This window comes from Pristiophorus japonicus, chromosome 30, assembly GCF_044704955.1.
Source record: "Pristiophorus japonicus isolate sPriJap1 chromosome 30, sPriJap1.hap1, whole genome shotgun sequence".
Classification (NCBI taxonomy): Eukaryota; Metazoa; Chordata; class Chondrichthyes; family Pristiophoridae; genus Pristiophorus; species Pristiophorus japonicus.
The window spans coordinates 7,985,903-8,000,642 of record NC_092006.1 but is presented as its reverse complement, the minus strand read 5'-3'; the positions used below and the strand labels follow the sequence as shown (position 1 = coordinate 8,000,642).

The following is a 14,740-nucleotide window of genomic DNA, read 5'->3' as shown; positions in this document are numbered from 1 at the left end:
ACCGGCGGCAGCTCCTTGCGCCGGTGGGCCGGCTTCAGCTCGTCGGACAGGATCAGCTTGCGCAGCTTGGTGCCCCGGGAGTGGCGCTGGGCCGATATGTGCATGTCCGAGGAGTAGGCGCCCAGCAGCCAGGCGCACTGCAGCGAGAAATTGATGCTCTGCCGGCAACGGTGCACCACATAGGGCTTGATGGCGTCGCCCACGTCCTCGTCCATGTGGATGTACATGTTGAGCAGCTGGGGCAGGTAGAAGTCCACCTCCTCGTGCCGGAAGCTGAAGAAGCGGTTGCCGATGTAGGCCTGCACGCCCGGCTCCTTGGAGTTGTACAGGTACGAGATGGCCATGGAGATGTCGAAGAGCTTGGACTCGAAGAGACGCAGCAGCCACGACTGCTTGGCCGAGTTGTAGCGTTGCCGCCGTCGGGCGCTCCTGGCCGCGGTACCCGACGCCGACGTCGCTGCTGCTGCTGCCGCCGCCGTCGACGTCTCGTCCTCCTCCCGGATGCGGCCCGGCGAGCCGCTGCCCGCCACCCCGTTGGGCACGCCGGCCGGCGCGGGCTCCTCGCCCCCGCCGCCCTCCTCCTCTTCCTCCTCCTCCTCCTCCTCCTCCTCCGCCGAGGCCCCCCGCAGCTGCTTGACCTTCTCCAGCACCTCCTCGCACGCCCGCTTGGCCACCTCGGGGTCGATCAGCGCCTCGCCCACCCCTTCCTTGATCACGCCCAGGCCGCCGCCAGTCTGCGGCTCGCCGGCGCCGCCGGCCTCGCCCGTCTCACCGGCCTCGCCGCCGCCCGGGCTCCGCTCGGCCTGCTCCGCCACCGTGTCGCCCATGCCGATGCTCCTCAGGCCTGCAACGCAAGAGAGCACAAGACCGTCCGTTAGTTTAGCGAGAGGACGCACATTTCTCGGCCGAGTTTCACCATCACTAGACGCCCCGAAGCGCTTCACAGCCGACGAAGTACTTTTTGGAGTGCGGTCACTGTTATAATGTGGGAAACGCCAATTTGCGCACAGCAAGCTCCCACAAACAGCAATGTGATAATAAGAACAGAAGAATTAGGAGCAGGAGTCGGCCATTCGGCCCCTCGAGCCTGCTCCACCATTTAATAAGTCACAAGGTCGTGGGTTCAAGTCCCACTCTGGGGTCTCGAGCACATAAATCTAGGCTGACATTCCCAGTGCAGTACTGCGCTGTCGGAGGGGCGGTGCTGAAGGAGCGCTACACTGTCGGAGGGGCGGTACTGAGGGAGCGCTGTACTGCGCTGTCGGAGGGGCGGTGCTGAGGGAGCGCTGCACTGTCGGAGGGGCGGTACTGTGGGAGTGTCGCACTGTCGGAGGGGCGGTGCTGAAGGAGCGCTGCACTGTCGGAGGGGCGGTACTGTGGGAGTGTCGCACTGTCGGAGGGGCGGTGCTGAAGGAGCGCTGCACTGTCGGAGGGGCGGTACTGTGGGAGTGTCGCACTGTCGGAGGGGCGGTGCTGAAGGAGCGCCGTACTGTCGGAGGTGCCGTCTTATGGATGAGACATTAAACCGAGGCCCCGTCTGCCCTCTCAGGTGGACAGAAAAGATCCCATGGCGCTATTTCAAAGAAGAGAGCAGGGGGAGTTCTCCCCGGTGTGCTGAGCCCAATATTTATCCCTCAAATCAACATAACAAAAAACAGATGATCTGGGTCATTGTCACATTGATGTGTGTGGGAGCTTGCTGTGCGCAAATTGAGCTGCCGCGTTTCCCACAATACAACAGCGACTACACTTCAAAAGAGCTTCATTGGCTGTAAAGCACTTTGAGATGTCTGGTGGTCGTGAAAGGCGCTATATAAATGCAAGTCTTCCTTTACTTTTCTTTTCAAAGAATTCCAAAGTTTCACAATTCCTCCTCATCTCAGTCCTCAATGGCCGACCCCTTATACTGAGACTGTGAGACCCCTGGTTCTAGACTCCCCAGCCCGGGGGAAACACCCTCCCTGCATCTACCCTGTCAAGCCCCCTCAGAATCTGATATGTTTCAATGAGATCATCTCTCACTCGTCTAAACTCCAGAGCGTAGAGGCCCAATCTACTCAATCTCTCCTCATAGGACAATCTTCTCATCCCAGGAATCGATCCGGAGCATCAGAACACAAGGAGAGATTACACAAACTAGGGTTGTACCCCTGGAATTTAGAAGGCTATGGGGTGATTTGATATTAAGGGGAACAAATACTATTTTCTCTGGTTGGAGAGTCTGGGACTAGGGGACACAGTCTAAAAATTAGAGCCAGACCTTTCCGGAGTGAAGTTGGGGAACACAAACGGGAGGTAGAAGTTTGGAACTCTCTTCCGCAAACAACAGTGGACGCGAGATCAATTATTAATATTAAATCGGAGGGCTGCACGATTAAGACTTCATTCATTGCCTGTCCTTACTTGCTGAGGGCATCAGGAGCCACCCATCAAGATCACAGGCGGTCCCTCGAAACGAGGAAGACTTGCTTCCACGCCAAAAAGGGATGGGTTCACAGGTGTTTCAATGAAGGACCTAATATTCCGGGTCCCGATCGATATCCGGAAGGGTGGAAGATGCCTGTGGGTGGATTTTTTTAACGTGGGGTGACCGTTGCACACCAGCCACCACACGGGCTTGACAGAGCGAGGTCTTGGTCCAGTGGCAAGGGTTAACCAGGACGACTGGAGACCAGCTCTGCTGCACGGACCCAGTGCGCCCACATATCGCACAGTGTGGGCTGGGCCCGTGCTGCCCCTGGGCCCAGAACTCTTGTTCACTGCGCTTCCGCCCCCGCCACTGCGCATGTGTGTGAGGGGGGGGGGACGGGACCTGCCCTCCCAGCTGCCTGAAGGGGGTCCTTCCCTCACACTCAATCACAACTCCTGAGGTTCCCCCCACCCCCCCACCTCGCCTTCCATAATAAATTCCCACTGACAGAGTCTTGTTCCCCTCAGCCGCGGATTGTCGAGTCCCCCCCCCAGCACCATCTCCCGGCGGGCACTTGCCAAGACGCCCCATTGACCGTTTTCCGCCCACCGCCTTCAACGTTGCCCCTCACCCCAGTGACCCCGCCATCTTGTTCTCCCTCGCCGTCACCGCCAGGGGCTGGAGCAAGAAACGGGACGTCACTTTACACAGAGATTTACGGCACGGAAGGAGGCCATTTCGGCCCATTGTGTCCCGCGCCGGCCGACAAAGAGCCACCCGACCTAATCCCACTTTCCCGCTCTCGGTCCGTAGCCCTGTCGGTTACGGCACTTCAAGTGTTACATCCAGGTACTTTTTAAATATGGTGAGGGTTTCGGCCTCTACCACCCTTTCAGGCAGTGAGTTCCACCCCAGACCCCCACCACCCTCTGGGTGAAGACATTTCCCCTCAAATCCCCTCTAAACCTCCTCCCAATTACTTTAAATCCATGCCCCCTGGTTGTTGACCCCTCGGCTAAGGAAAACAGGTCCGTCCTATCCACTCTATCCAGGCCCCTCATAATTTTATACACCTCAATCAGGTCTCCTGATCTCCTAGTAAAAGATCCTCTCGGAATGAGTGATCAGAATATGGTTGAATTTGTAATACAGATTGAGGGTGAGGAAGTAGTGTCTCAAATGAGCATACTATACTTAAACAAAGGGAATACAGTGGGATGAGGGCAGAGTTGGCTAAAGTAGACTGGGAACACAGACTAAACGGTGGCACAATTGAGGAACAGTGGAGGACTTTTAAGGAGCTCTTTCATAGTGCTCAACAAAAATATATTCCAGTGAAAAAGGGCGGTAAGAGAAGGGATAACCAGCCGTGGATAACCAAGGAAATAAAGGAGAGTATCAAATTAAAAACCAATGCGTATAAGGTGGCCAAGGTTAGTGGGAAACTAGAAGATTGGGAAAATTTTAAACAACAGCAAAGAATGACTAAGAAAGCAATAAAGGAAGGAAAGATAGATTACGAAAGTAAACTTGCGCAAAACATAAAAAGATAGTAAAAGCTTTTACCGATATATAAAACGGAAGAGAGTGACTAAAGTAAATGTTGGTCCCTTAGAAGATGAGAAGGGGGATTTAATAATGGGAAATGGGGAAATGGCCGAGACCTTAAACAATTATTTTGCTTCGGTCTTCACAGTGGAAGACACAAAAACCATGCCAAAAATTGCTGGTCACGGGAATGTGGGAAGGGAAGACCTTGAGACAATCACCATCACTAGGGGGGTAGTGCTGGACAGGCTAATGGGACTCAAGGTAGACAAGTCCCCTGGTCCTGATGAAATGCATTCCAGGGTATTAAAAGAGATGGCGGAAGTTATAGCAGATGCATTCGTTATAATCTACCAAAATTCTCTGGACTCTGGGGAGGTACCAGCAGATTGGAAAGCAGCTAATGGAACGCCTCTGTTTAAAAAAGGGGGCAGACAAAAGGCAGGTAATTATAGGCCGGTTAGTTTAACATCTGTAGTGAGGAAAATTCTTGAAGCTATCATTAAGGAAGAAATAGCGGGACATCTAGATAGGAATAGTGCAATCAAGCAGACGCAGCATGGATTCATGAAGGGGAAATCATGTTTTACTAATTTACTGGAATTCTTTGAGGATATAACGAGCATGGTGGATAGAGGTGTACCGATGGATGTGGTATATTTAGATTTCCAAAAGGCATTCGATAAGGTGCCACACAAAAGGTTACTGCAGAAGATAAAGGTATGCGGAGTCAGAGGAAATGTTCTTATGTTCTCCTCTCAGCCTCCTCTGTTCCAAGGAAAACAAATCCAGCCTATCCAATCTTTCCTCATCGCTAAGATTCTCCATTCCTGGCAACATCCTGGAAAATCTCCTCTGCACCCTCTCCAGTGCGATCACATCTTTCCTGTAATGTGACCAGAACTGCACGCAGTACTCCAGCTGTGGCCTAACCAGTGTTTTATACAGTTCAAGCATAACCCTCCCTCCCTGCTCTTGTATTCTATGCCTCGGCTAATAAAGGCAAGCATCCCGTATGCCTTCTTAACCACCTTATCCACCGGGCCTGCTACCTTCAGGGATCTGTGGACATGCACTCCAAGTTCCCTTTGTTCCTCTACACTTCTCAATATCCTCACATTTAATGTGCATCAAGGCGCGCGTTGTTGGTAGCATCGAAGCACTGACCACACTCGACCAGCTCCGCTGGGCGGGCCACATTGTCCGCATGCCTGACATGAGACTCCCAAAGCAAGCGCTCTACTTGGAACTCCTACACGGCAAGCGATCCCCAGGTGGGCAGAGGAAACGTTACAGGGACACCCTCAAAGCCTCCCTAATAAAGTGCAACATCCCCACCGACACCCGGGAGTCCCTGGCCAAAGACCAGTCCACCCCAAGTGGAGGAAGTGCATCCGGGAGGGCGCCGAGCACCTCGAGTCTCGTCGCCAAGAGCGTGCAGAAACCAAGCGCAGGCAGCGGAAGGAGCATGCGGCAAACCAGTCCCACCCTCCCCTTCCCTCAACCACTGTCTGTCCCACCTGTGACAGAGACTGTAATTCCCGTATTGGACTGTTCAGCCACCTGAGAACTCACTTTTGAGTGGAAGCAAGTCTTCCTCGATTTCGAGGGACTGCCTATAATGATGATAAATGCCTCGATACTATTCGCCTCAACCCCTCCCTGTGGCAGCGAGTTCCACATTCTCACCGCTCTCTGGGTAAAGAAGTTTCTCCTGAATTCCCTCTTTCTTGGATTTCTTGGTAACTATCTTATATCGATGGCCTCTAGTTATGCTCTTCCCCACAAGTGGAAACATTCTCTCTGTATCCACTCTATCAAAACCTTTCATCATTTTAAAGCCCTCTATTAGCCTTTTTCAAGAGAAAAGAGACCCAGCCTGTTCATCCTTTCCTGATATGTACACCCTCGTATTTCTGGTATCATCCTTGTAAATCTTCCCTGCACCTTCTCCAGTGCCTCTATATCCTGTTTATAATACGGCAAACAGAACTGTCGCAGTGTCCCAAGTGTGGTCTAACCAAGGTTTGATACAGGTTTAGCATAAAAATCTGCAAAAAGACAGACAGGCTAAGTGAGTGGGCAAAAATTTGGCAGATGGAGTATAATGTTGGAAAGTGTGAGGTCATGCACATTGACAGAAAAAAAATCAAAGAGCAAGTTATTATTTAAACGAAGAAAGATTGCAAAGTGCCGCAGTACAGCGGGACCTGGGGGGGTCCTTGTGCATGAAACACAAAAGGATAGTATGCAGGTACAGCAAGTGATCAGGAAGGCCAATGGTATCTTGGCCTTTATTGCAAAGGGGATGGAGTATAAAAGCAGGGAAGTCTTGTTACAGTTATACAGGGTATTGGTGAGGCCACACCTGGAGTACTGCGTGCAGTTTTGGTTTCCGTATTTACGAAAGGATATATTTGCTTTGGAGGCAGTTCAGAGAAGGTTCACTCAGTTGATTCCAGAGATGAGGGGGTTGACTTATGAGGAAAGGTTGAGTAGGTTGGGCCTCTACTCATTGGAATTCTGAAGAATGAGAGGTGATCTTATCGAAACGTATAAGATTATGAGGGGGCTCGACAAGGTGGATGCAGAGAGGATGTTTCCACTGATGGGGGAGACTAGAACTAGAGGGCACGATCTTAGAATAAGGGGCCGCCCATTTAAAACTGAGATGAGGAGACATTTCTTCTCTGAGGGTTGTAAATCTGTGGAATTCGCTGCCTCAGAGAGCTGTGGAAGCCGGGACATTGAATAAATTTAAGACAGAAATAGACAGTTTCTTAAACGATAAGGGAATAAGGGGGCGGGCAGGGAAGTGGATCCGAGTCCATGATCGGATCGGCCATGATCGTATTAAATGGTGGAGCAGGCTCGAGGGGCCGTATGGCCTACTCCTGCTCCTATTTATGTTCTTATAACTTCCCTACTTTTCAATTCTGTCCCTCGAGAAATAAACCCTAGTTCCTGGTTTGCTTTTTTTTTTTAAATGGCCTTGCTGACCGATGTCGCAACTTTTAGCAGTGTGTGTATTTGTATCTGAGATCCCTTTGTTCCTCTACCCCACCCAGACTCACACACTCCAGGGAATAAATGACCTCCCTATCCTCCCTATTACCAAAATGTAATGCCTCACATTTATCGGTGTTGAACTTAATTGGCCAATTATATGTCTATTCTGCAAGTTTATTAATGACCTCCTTTAATTTGTTGCAATCCTGCTCAGTATTGACTATCGGGCCCAATTTGGTGTCATCTGCAGATTGAGGTGCGTTTTTGATTCCAAAGTCGAAATCGTTAATATAAATTGTGAACAGTAGCGGTCCCAGCACTGATCCTTGTGGAACACCACCACCCACCTTCTGCCACTGTGAATAGCTACCCTTTACCCCTACTCTCTGCTTTCTGTCTTGAAGCCAGCTCGCGATCCATTCCATTACTGGTCCCCTGACTCCGCATTCTCTGACCTCGTTCATCAGTCTGTGATGGGGTAACTTATCGAAAGGCCTTTTGAAAATTTAGATCGATTACATCTACTGCATCACCCTTGTCTACACTCTCTGTTACCTCTTCAAAAAAAATTCAGCTGTGGAGGCTCAGTCGTTGAGTATATTCAAGGCTGAGAGCGATAGATTTTTGAACTCGAGGGGAATCGAGGGATCGGGCGGGAAAATGGAGTTGAGATCGGAGATCAGCCATGATCGTATTGAATGGCGGAGCAGGCTCGAGGGGCCGAATGGCCGACTCCTGCTCCTAATTCTAAGGTTATGTTCTTATGTCCAGTGCTCTCGAGGGGATACTATAATTGGTCTTTGTCTCCCCCCTACCCCCTTATTTGTGTGGGCAGAAAATGGGCAAAGTTTCCCACTCTCGATACTGACCCAGTGACACCCTCCCTGCTCTGGTAAGTGTGGAGATCCCTCCATGACCTAACCGCCTCCCTATCTGGGTAACCTTCTCCAGTCCCGACACATTCTCCAACAACGCTGAATTCCTCCGGTTCTGGCCTCTTGCGCATTCCCCCGATTTCCATCACCCCACTTATTTATTCTCCATCCTTGCTTTCAAATCCCTCCGTGGCCTCGCCCCTCCCTTATCTCTGTAAGCCTACAACCCTCCGAGATCTCGGCGCTCCTCCAATTCTGGCCCCTTGCGCATCCCCTTGATTTCCATCGTTTCACCATTGGCGGCTGTACCCCAGTGTTATACAGTGACAGACCTGTACTCACCAGTACTGTACCCAGTGTTATACAGTGACAGACCTGTACCCGCCAGTACTGTGATGCCTGGGCCCCAAGCTCTGGAATTCCCTCCCTTGTGTGTCTCTGTCTTTCTCTGTCTCTGTCTGAGCCTTCTGACCTCTTTGACCCAGCTTTAGGTCACCTGTCCCGAGTATCTCCTCGTCAAATTTTGTCTGATAATCGCTCCTGTGAAGCACCATGGGGCGTTTAACCCCGTTACAGGTGCTGTATAAATATAAGTAGTTCTTAACACTCAAATGTCTTGCCTTCCATTAAGAATGGTCGTGGGGAGGATGAGTCCAGGCGGCAGCAAATATACAGTAGCTTGGCCCTGATCAGTCAAACTGCCCAGGAGAGCCATCACTAAAGAGAAAGATTAACGATGGAAACACAGCAAAGAATCTCAAGGGCTCTTCACGATTTTAATGCAACCATACACATGAAACCTCTCTGAGGCTGAAAGCCAGCTCTCCTCAGTGTCGAGAGTCCATTACATTAGTATTCGAACAAGGTACGCTCACTGATCTTACATTTTATTGAGTAACCTTAAAGTTTGGTTCTGAGACAGTAAGAACATCAACATGCAGCCAATATACTTCAAACTCGTACCATACAATTCTGCTGAGACGCTCCTAATTCATCCCTTGTACCATGTTACACAGTGACAAACCTGTACCTGCTAGTACTGTACCCTAGTGTTACACAGTGACAGACCTGTACCCACCAGTACTGTACCCTAGTGTTACACAGTGACAGACCTGTACCCACCAGTACTGTACCCCAGTGTTATACAGTGACAGACCTGTACCCACCAGTACTGTACCCTAGTGTTACACAGTGACAGACCTGTACCCACCAGTACTGTACCCCAGTGTTATACAGTGACAGACCTGTACCCACCAGTACTGTATCCCAGTGTTATACAGTGACAGACCTGTACCCACCAGTACCGTACCCCAGTGTTATACAGTGACAGACCTGTACCCACCAGTACTGTACCCCAGTGTTAGTGACAAACCTGTACCCACCAGTACTGTACCCCAGTGTTATACAGTGACAGACCTGTACCCACCAGTACTGTACCCCAGTGTTATACAGTGACAGACCTGTACTCACCAGTACTGTACCCCAGTGTTATACAGTGACAGAGCTGTACCCACCAGTACTGTACCCCAGTGTTATACAGTGACAGACCTGTACTCACCAGTACTGTACCCCAGTGTTACACAGTGACAGACCTGTACCCACCAGTACTGTACCCCAGTGTTATACAGTGACAGAGCTGTACCCACCAGTACTGTACCCCAGTGTTATACAGTGACAGACCTGTACTCACCAGTACTGTACCCCAGTGTTACACAGTGACAGACCTGTACCCACCAGTATTGTACCCCAGTGTTATACAGTGACAGACCTGCACCCACCAGTACTGTACCCCAGTGTTATACAGTGACAGACCTGTACCCACCAGTACTGTACTCCAGTGTTATAGTGACAGACCTGTACCCACCAGTACTGTACCCCAGTGTTATAGTGACAGACCTGTACCCACCAGTACTGTACCCCAGTGTTATACAGCGACGGACCTGTACCCACCAGTACTGTACCCCAGTTATACAGTGACAGACCTATACCCACCAGTACTGTACCCCAGTGTTGTACAGTGACAGACCTGTACCCACCAGTACTGTACCCCAGTGTTATACAGTGACAGACCTGTACCCACCAGTACTGTACCCCAGTGTTATACAGTGACAGACCTGTATCCACCAGTACTGTACCCCAGTGTTTTACAGTACCTTGAGTATTGTGTACACCTTGCGTATTGTGTACAGTTTTGGTCTCCTAATCTGAGGAAGGACATTCTTGCTATTGAGGGAGTGCAGCGAAGGTTCACCAGTCTGATTCCCGGGATGGCAGGGCTGACATATGAAGAAAGACTGGATCAACTAGACTTATAATCACTGGAATTGAGAAGAATGAAAGAGGATCGCACAGAAGCATATAAAATTCTGACGGGACTGGACAGGTTAGATGCAGAAAGAATGTTCCCGATGTTGGGGAAGTCCAGAACCAGGGGTCACAGTCTAAGGATAAGGGGTAAGCCATTTAGGACCGAGATGAGGAGAAACTTCTTCACTCAGAGAATTGTGAACCTGTGGAATTGTCTACCACAGAAAGTTGTTGAGGCCAGTTCGTTGGATATATTCAAGAGGGAGTTAGATGTGGCCCTTACGGCTAAAGGGATCAAGGGGTATGGAGAGAAAGCAGGAATGGGGTACTGAAGTTGCATGATCAGCCATGATAGTGAATGGTGATGCAGGCTCGAAGGGCCTACTCCTGTATCTATTTTCTATGTTTCTAGATCAAAAATGCTCTCTGCAATGTTCACAGGTGAACTGGAGATGGTGTGCAAATCACAGCACCCCTCCTCCCCACTCGTACACTGGAATTCTGAGGAATAAAGCACAGAGTGCGGAGATAGGAGAGCCTCAGACACCCACCGTTACACGCCGTGAATCCCCAGTGACAGCACTGTATTAGCAGCCCCATTAACACATGCAAACTGCAGCAGCGTGCAACTGAGTGAAGCCTCTGGATATAATCTAATTATATAGACATCAAACTCGAGCTCAAAACATATTACTAGGGATTACAACCAAGACTGTTACTTAGCAGTAAGACCGCTTTGTTCGCTGAGCAAAAGCCATCACTTCCCGGCAGCAGACGCAACGCTGCTCCGTGTAGCCGTGCGTTTTCACACCAAGTCAGGTGGCTCTCTCACCGCTGGCTCAGAGGATTTTGGGTTCCAACCACAGTACCACAACTTCAGCAAACCAGTGTCAGCTCAGTGGGTAGCACCTTCTCTCTCTCACCTCAGAGTCAGAAGGTCGTGGGTTCGAGTCGCTGCACTGTCGGAGGGGCGGTGCCGAGGGAGCGCCGTAGGGCGCTGTCGGAGGGGCGGTGCTGAGGGAGCGCCGCGCTGTCGGAGGGGCGGCGCCGAGGGAGCGACGCGCTGTCGGAGGGGCGGTACTGAGGGAGCGACGCGCTGTCGGAGGGGCGGTACTGAGGGAGCGCCGCGCTGTCGGAGGGGTGGTACTGAGGGAGCGACGCGCTGTCGGAGGGGCGGTACTGAGGGAGCGACGCGCTGTCGGAGGGGCGGTACTGAGGGAGCGACGCGCTGTCGGAGGGGCGGTACTGAGGGAGCGACGCGCTGTCGGAGGGGCGGTACTGAGGGAGCGACGCGCTGTCGGAGGGGCGGTACTGAGGGAGCGCCGCGCTGTCGGAGGGGCGGTACTGAGGGAGCGCCGCGCTGTCGGAGGGGCGGTACTGAGGGAGCGCCGCGCTGTCGGAGGGGCGGTACTGAGGGAGCGCCGCGCTGTCGGAGGGGCGGTACTGAGGGAGCGAGGCACTGTCGGAGGGGCAGTACTGAGGGAGCGACGCACTGTCGGAGGGGCAGTACTGAGGGAGCGCGCACTGTCGGAGGGGCAGTACTGAGGGAGCGACGCGCTGTCGGAGGGGCGGTACTGAGGGGGCGAGGCACTGTCGGAGGGGCGGTACTGAGGGGGCGCCGCGCTGTCGGAGGGGCGGTGCTGAGGGAGCGACGCACTGTCGGAGGGGCAGTACTGAGGGAGCGACGCACTGTCGGAGGGGCAGTACTGAGGGAGCGACGCACTGTCGGAGGGGCAGTACTGAGGGAGCGCGCACTGTCGGAGGGGCAGTACTGAGGGAGCGACGCACTGTCGGAGGGGCAGTACTGAGGGAGCGACGCACTGTCGGAGGGGCAGTACTGAGGGAGCGACGCACTGTCGGAGGGGCAGTACTGAGGGAGCGCGCACTGTCGGAGGCGCCGTCTTTTGGGTGAGACGTTAACCAATGCCCCCTCTGGACTCTCAGGTCCCACGGCCGCTATTTCAAAATGGAGCTGGGGAGAACTGGGGCCAATAATCCACACCACAAAAACAGATGATGAGGGTCATTATCACATTGCTGTGCGTGGGAGCTTGCTGTGCGAAAATTGACTGCTGCGTTTCCCACATTACAACAGTGACAGCACTTCAATGAAGTACTTCATTGGCTGTAAAGTGCTTTGGGACATCCTGAGGTTATGAAAGGCACTGTATAAGGCTCTTTCTATGTGAAAGTTGTTGATGATAATCCCAGGAGAGCTCTGCCCTTTCTTTGCCCCATACCCAATCAGCAAACTCTGCAGATCAGGCAATTAAACACAGTACAGTCTTGGTCTCTTAGTGGGGTACCGCAGGGATCAGTGCTGGGGCCTCAACTATTTACAATCTATATTAATGACTTGGATGAAGAGACAGAGTGTAATGTAGCCAAGTTTGCTGATGATACAAAGATGAGTGGGAAAGCAAGTTGTGAGGACACAAAGAATCTGCAACGGGATATAGACAGGCTAAGTGAATGGGCAAAATTTTGGCAGATGGAGTATAATGTGGGAAAGTGTGAGGTTATCCACTTTGGCAGAAAAAATTAAAAAGCTAATTATTATTTAAATGGAGAAAAATTGCAAAGTGCCGCAGTACAGAGGGATCTGGGCGTCTTTGTGCATGAAATATAAAAGGATAGTATGCAGGTACAGCAAGTGATCAGGAAGGCAAATGGAATGTTGGTCTTTATTGCAAAGGGGATAGAGTATAAAAGCAGGGCAGTCTTGCTACAACTGTACAAGGTATTGGCGAGGCCACACCTGGAGTACTGCGTATAGTTTTGCTCTCCTTATTTAAGGAAATATTTCCTTGCATTGGAGGCAGTTCAGAGAAGGTTCACTCGGTTGATTCCGGAGATGAGGGTTTTGTCTTTTGAGGAAAGGTTGAGGAGGTTGAACCAATACTCATTGCAGTTTAGAAGAATGAGAGGTGATCTTATTGAGACATGTAAGATAATGAGCGGGCTGGACAGGGTAGATGCAGAGAGGATATTTCCCCTCGTGGGGGAATCTAGAACTAGGGGGCATTGTCTCAGAATAAGGGGCCGCCCATTCAAAATGAAGATGAGGAGGAATTCCTTCTCTCAGAGGGTTGTAAATCTGTGGAACTCTCTGCCCCAGAGAGCTGTGGAGGCTGGGTCATTGAATATATTTAAAGGTGGAGGTGGACAGATTTTTGAGCGATAAGGGAGTGAAGGGTTATGGGGAGCGGGCGGGGAAAGTGGAGCTGAGTCCATGATCGGATCAGCCGCGATCTTATTGAATGGCGGAGCGGGCTCGAGGGGCCGAATGGCCGACTCCTGCTTCTGTTTCTTATGTTCTTACAGACCGACAAGACATGGATAAAGCGCCAGGACGTTGCCAAACCATTTACAGCCAGTTGCGAACTTGTGAAATGCAGCCACTGTAGCAATGTCGGACGCCAATTTGCTCAAAGCAAGCTCCCACAAACGAGACGTCAACCCGGACCTCTGCTTTTAAGTGATTTTGGTAACGCGTGGCCGTGGGATTTTTTTTACGTCCAGCCAAGAGAACAGATGGGGCCTCGGTTTAGCGCCTCATCCAAAAGACGGCCCCCTCCGACAGCGCAGTCCGGACGCAGGCACAGCAGCCATTTTGCTCACGCAAACAGCAAGGGGCTAAATGATCAATTAGTCTGTTTTGGTGTCGATGGTGCCTGAGGGAGGGGATTGGCCAGGACACCAGTAGAGCTCTCCGGAGAGTCTGCGACGATCATTTACGGCCGGGCAGACAGAGCCTTGTCTCTTCCAAAACACAGCATAACCAACCACGCAGCACCTCCCTCTGTCGTGCACGGAAGTCCCGGCATGCACCTGCAGGATCGAACAGCCAGTTTCTGTGCTGTAAATAACGTTGCAAGCGCCAGCCGAGATTGAGAGCTCAAAGTTTGAAGCCATAAACTTCTGACTCGGGTCACAAGAGCGCTGCAACTATTTGCATTTATATAGCACCTTCAACGTAGTAAAGGCAGCCGAGGGGTGACCTAGAGGTCTTTAAAATGATGAAAGGTTTTGATCGAGTGGATACAGAGAGAATGTTTCCACTTGTGGGGAAGAGCATAACTAGAGGTAATCAATATAAGATCGTCACCCAATGGGGAATTCAGGAGAAACTTCTTTACCCAGAGAGCGGTGAGAATGTGGAACTCGCTGCCACAGGGAGGGGTTGAGGCGAATAGTATCGAGGCATTTAAGAACATAAGAAATAGGAGCAGGAGTCGGCCATTCGGCCCCTCGAGCCTGCTCCGCCATTTAATACGATCATGGCTGATCCGATCATGGACTCAGCTCCACTTCCCTGCCCGCCCCCTTAGTCCCTTATCGTTTAAGAAACTGTCTATTTCTGTTTTAAATTTATTCAATGTCTCAGCTTCCACAGCTCTCTGAGGCAGCGAATTCCACAGATTTACAACCCTCAGAGAAGAAATTCCTCCTCATCTCTGTTTTGAATCTTATTCTAAGATCATGCCCTCTAGTTCTAGTCTCCCCCATCAGTGGAAACATCCTCTCTGCATCCACCTTGTCAAGCCCCCTCATAATCTGATATGTTTCGATAAGATCACCTCTCATTCTT

At 51.3% G+C, this 14,740-nt stretch overlaps 1 protein-coding gene across 1 annotated transcript in view; it reads right to left on the bottom strand.

Annotated features, from left to right (window-relative positions):
* Positions 1-14,740, bottom strand: part of pi4kb (phosphatidylinositol 4-kinase, catalytic, beta) — an 83,922-nt gene that overhangs the window by 59,060 nt on the left and 10,122 nt on the right. Inside the window, exon 2 of the mRNA XM_070868481.1 lies at positions 3-844. Coding sequence (XP_070724582.1) covers positions 3-827 — 825 coding nt within the window. The 5' untranslated portion in view covers positions 828-844. The remainder of the gene's footprint in view (positions 1-2; positions 845-14,740) is intronic.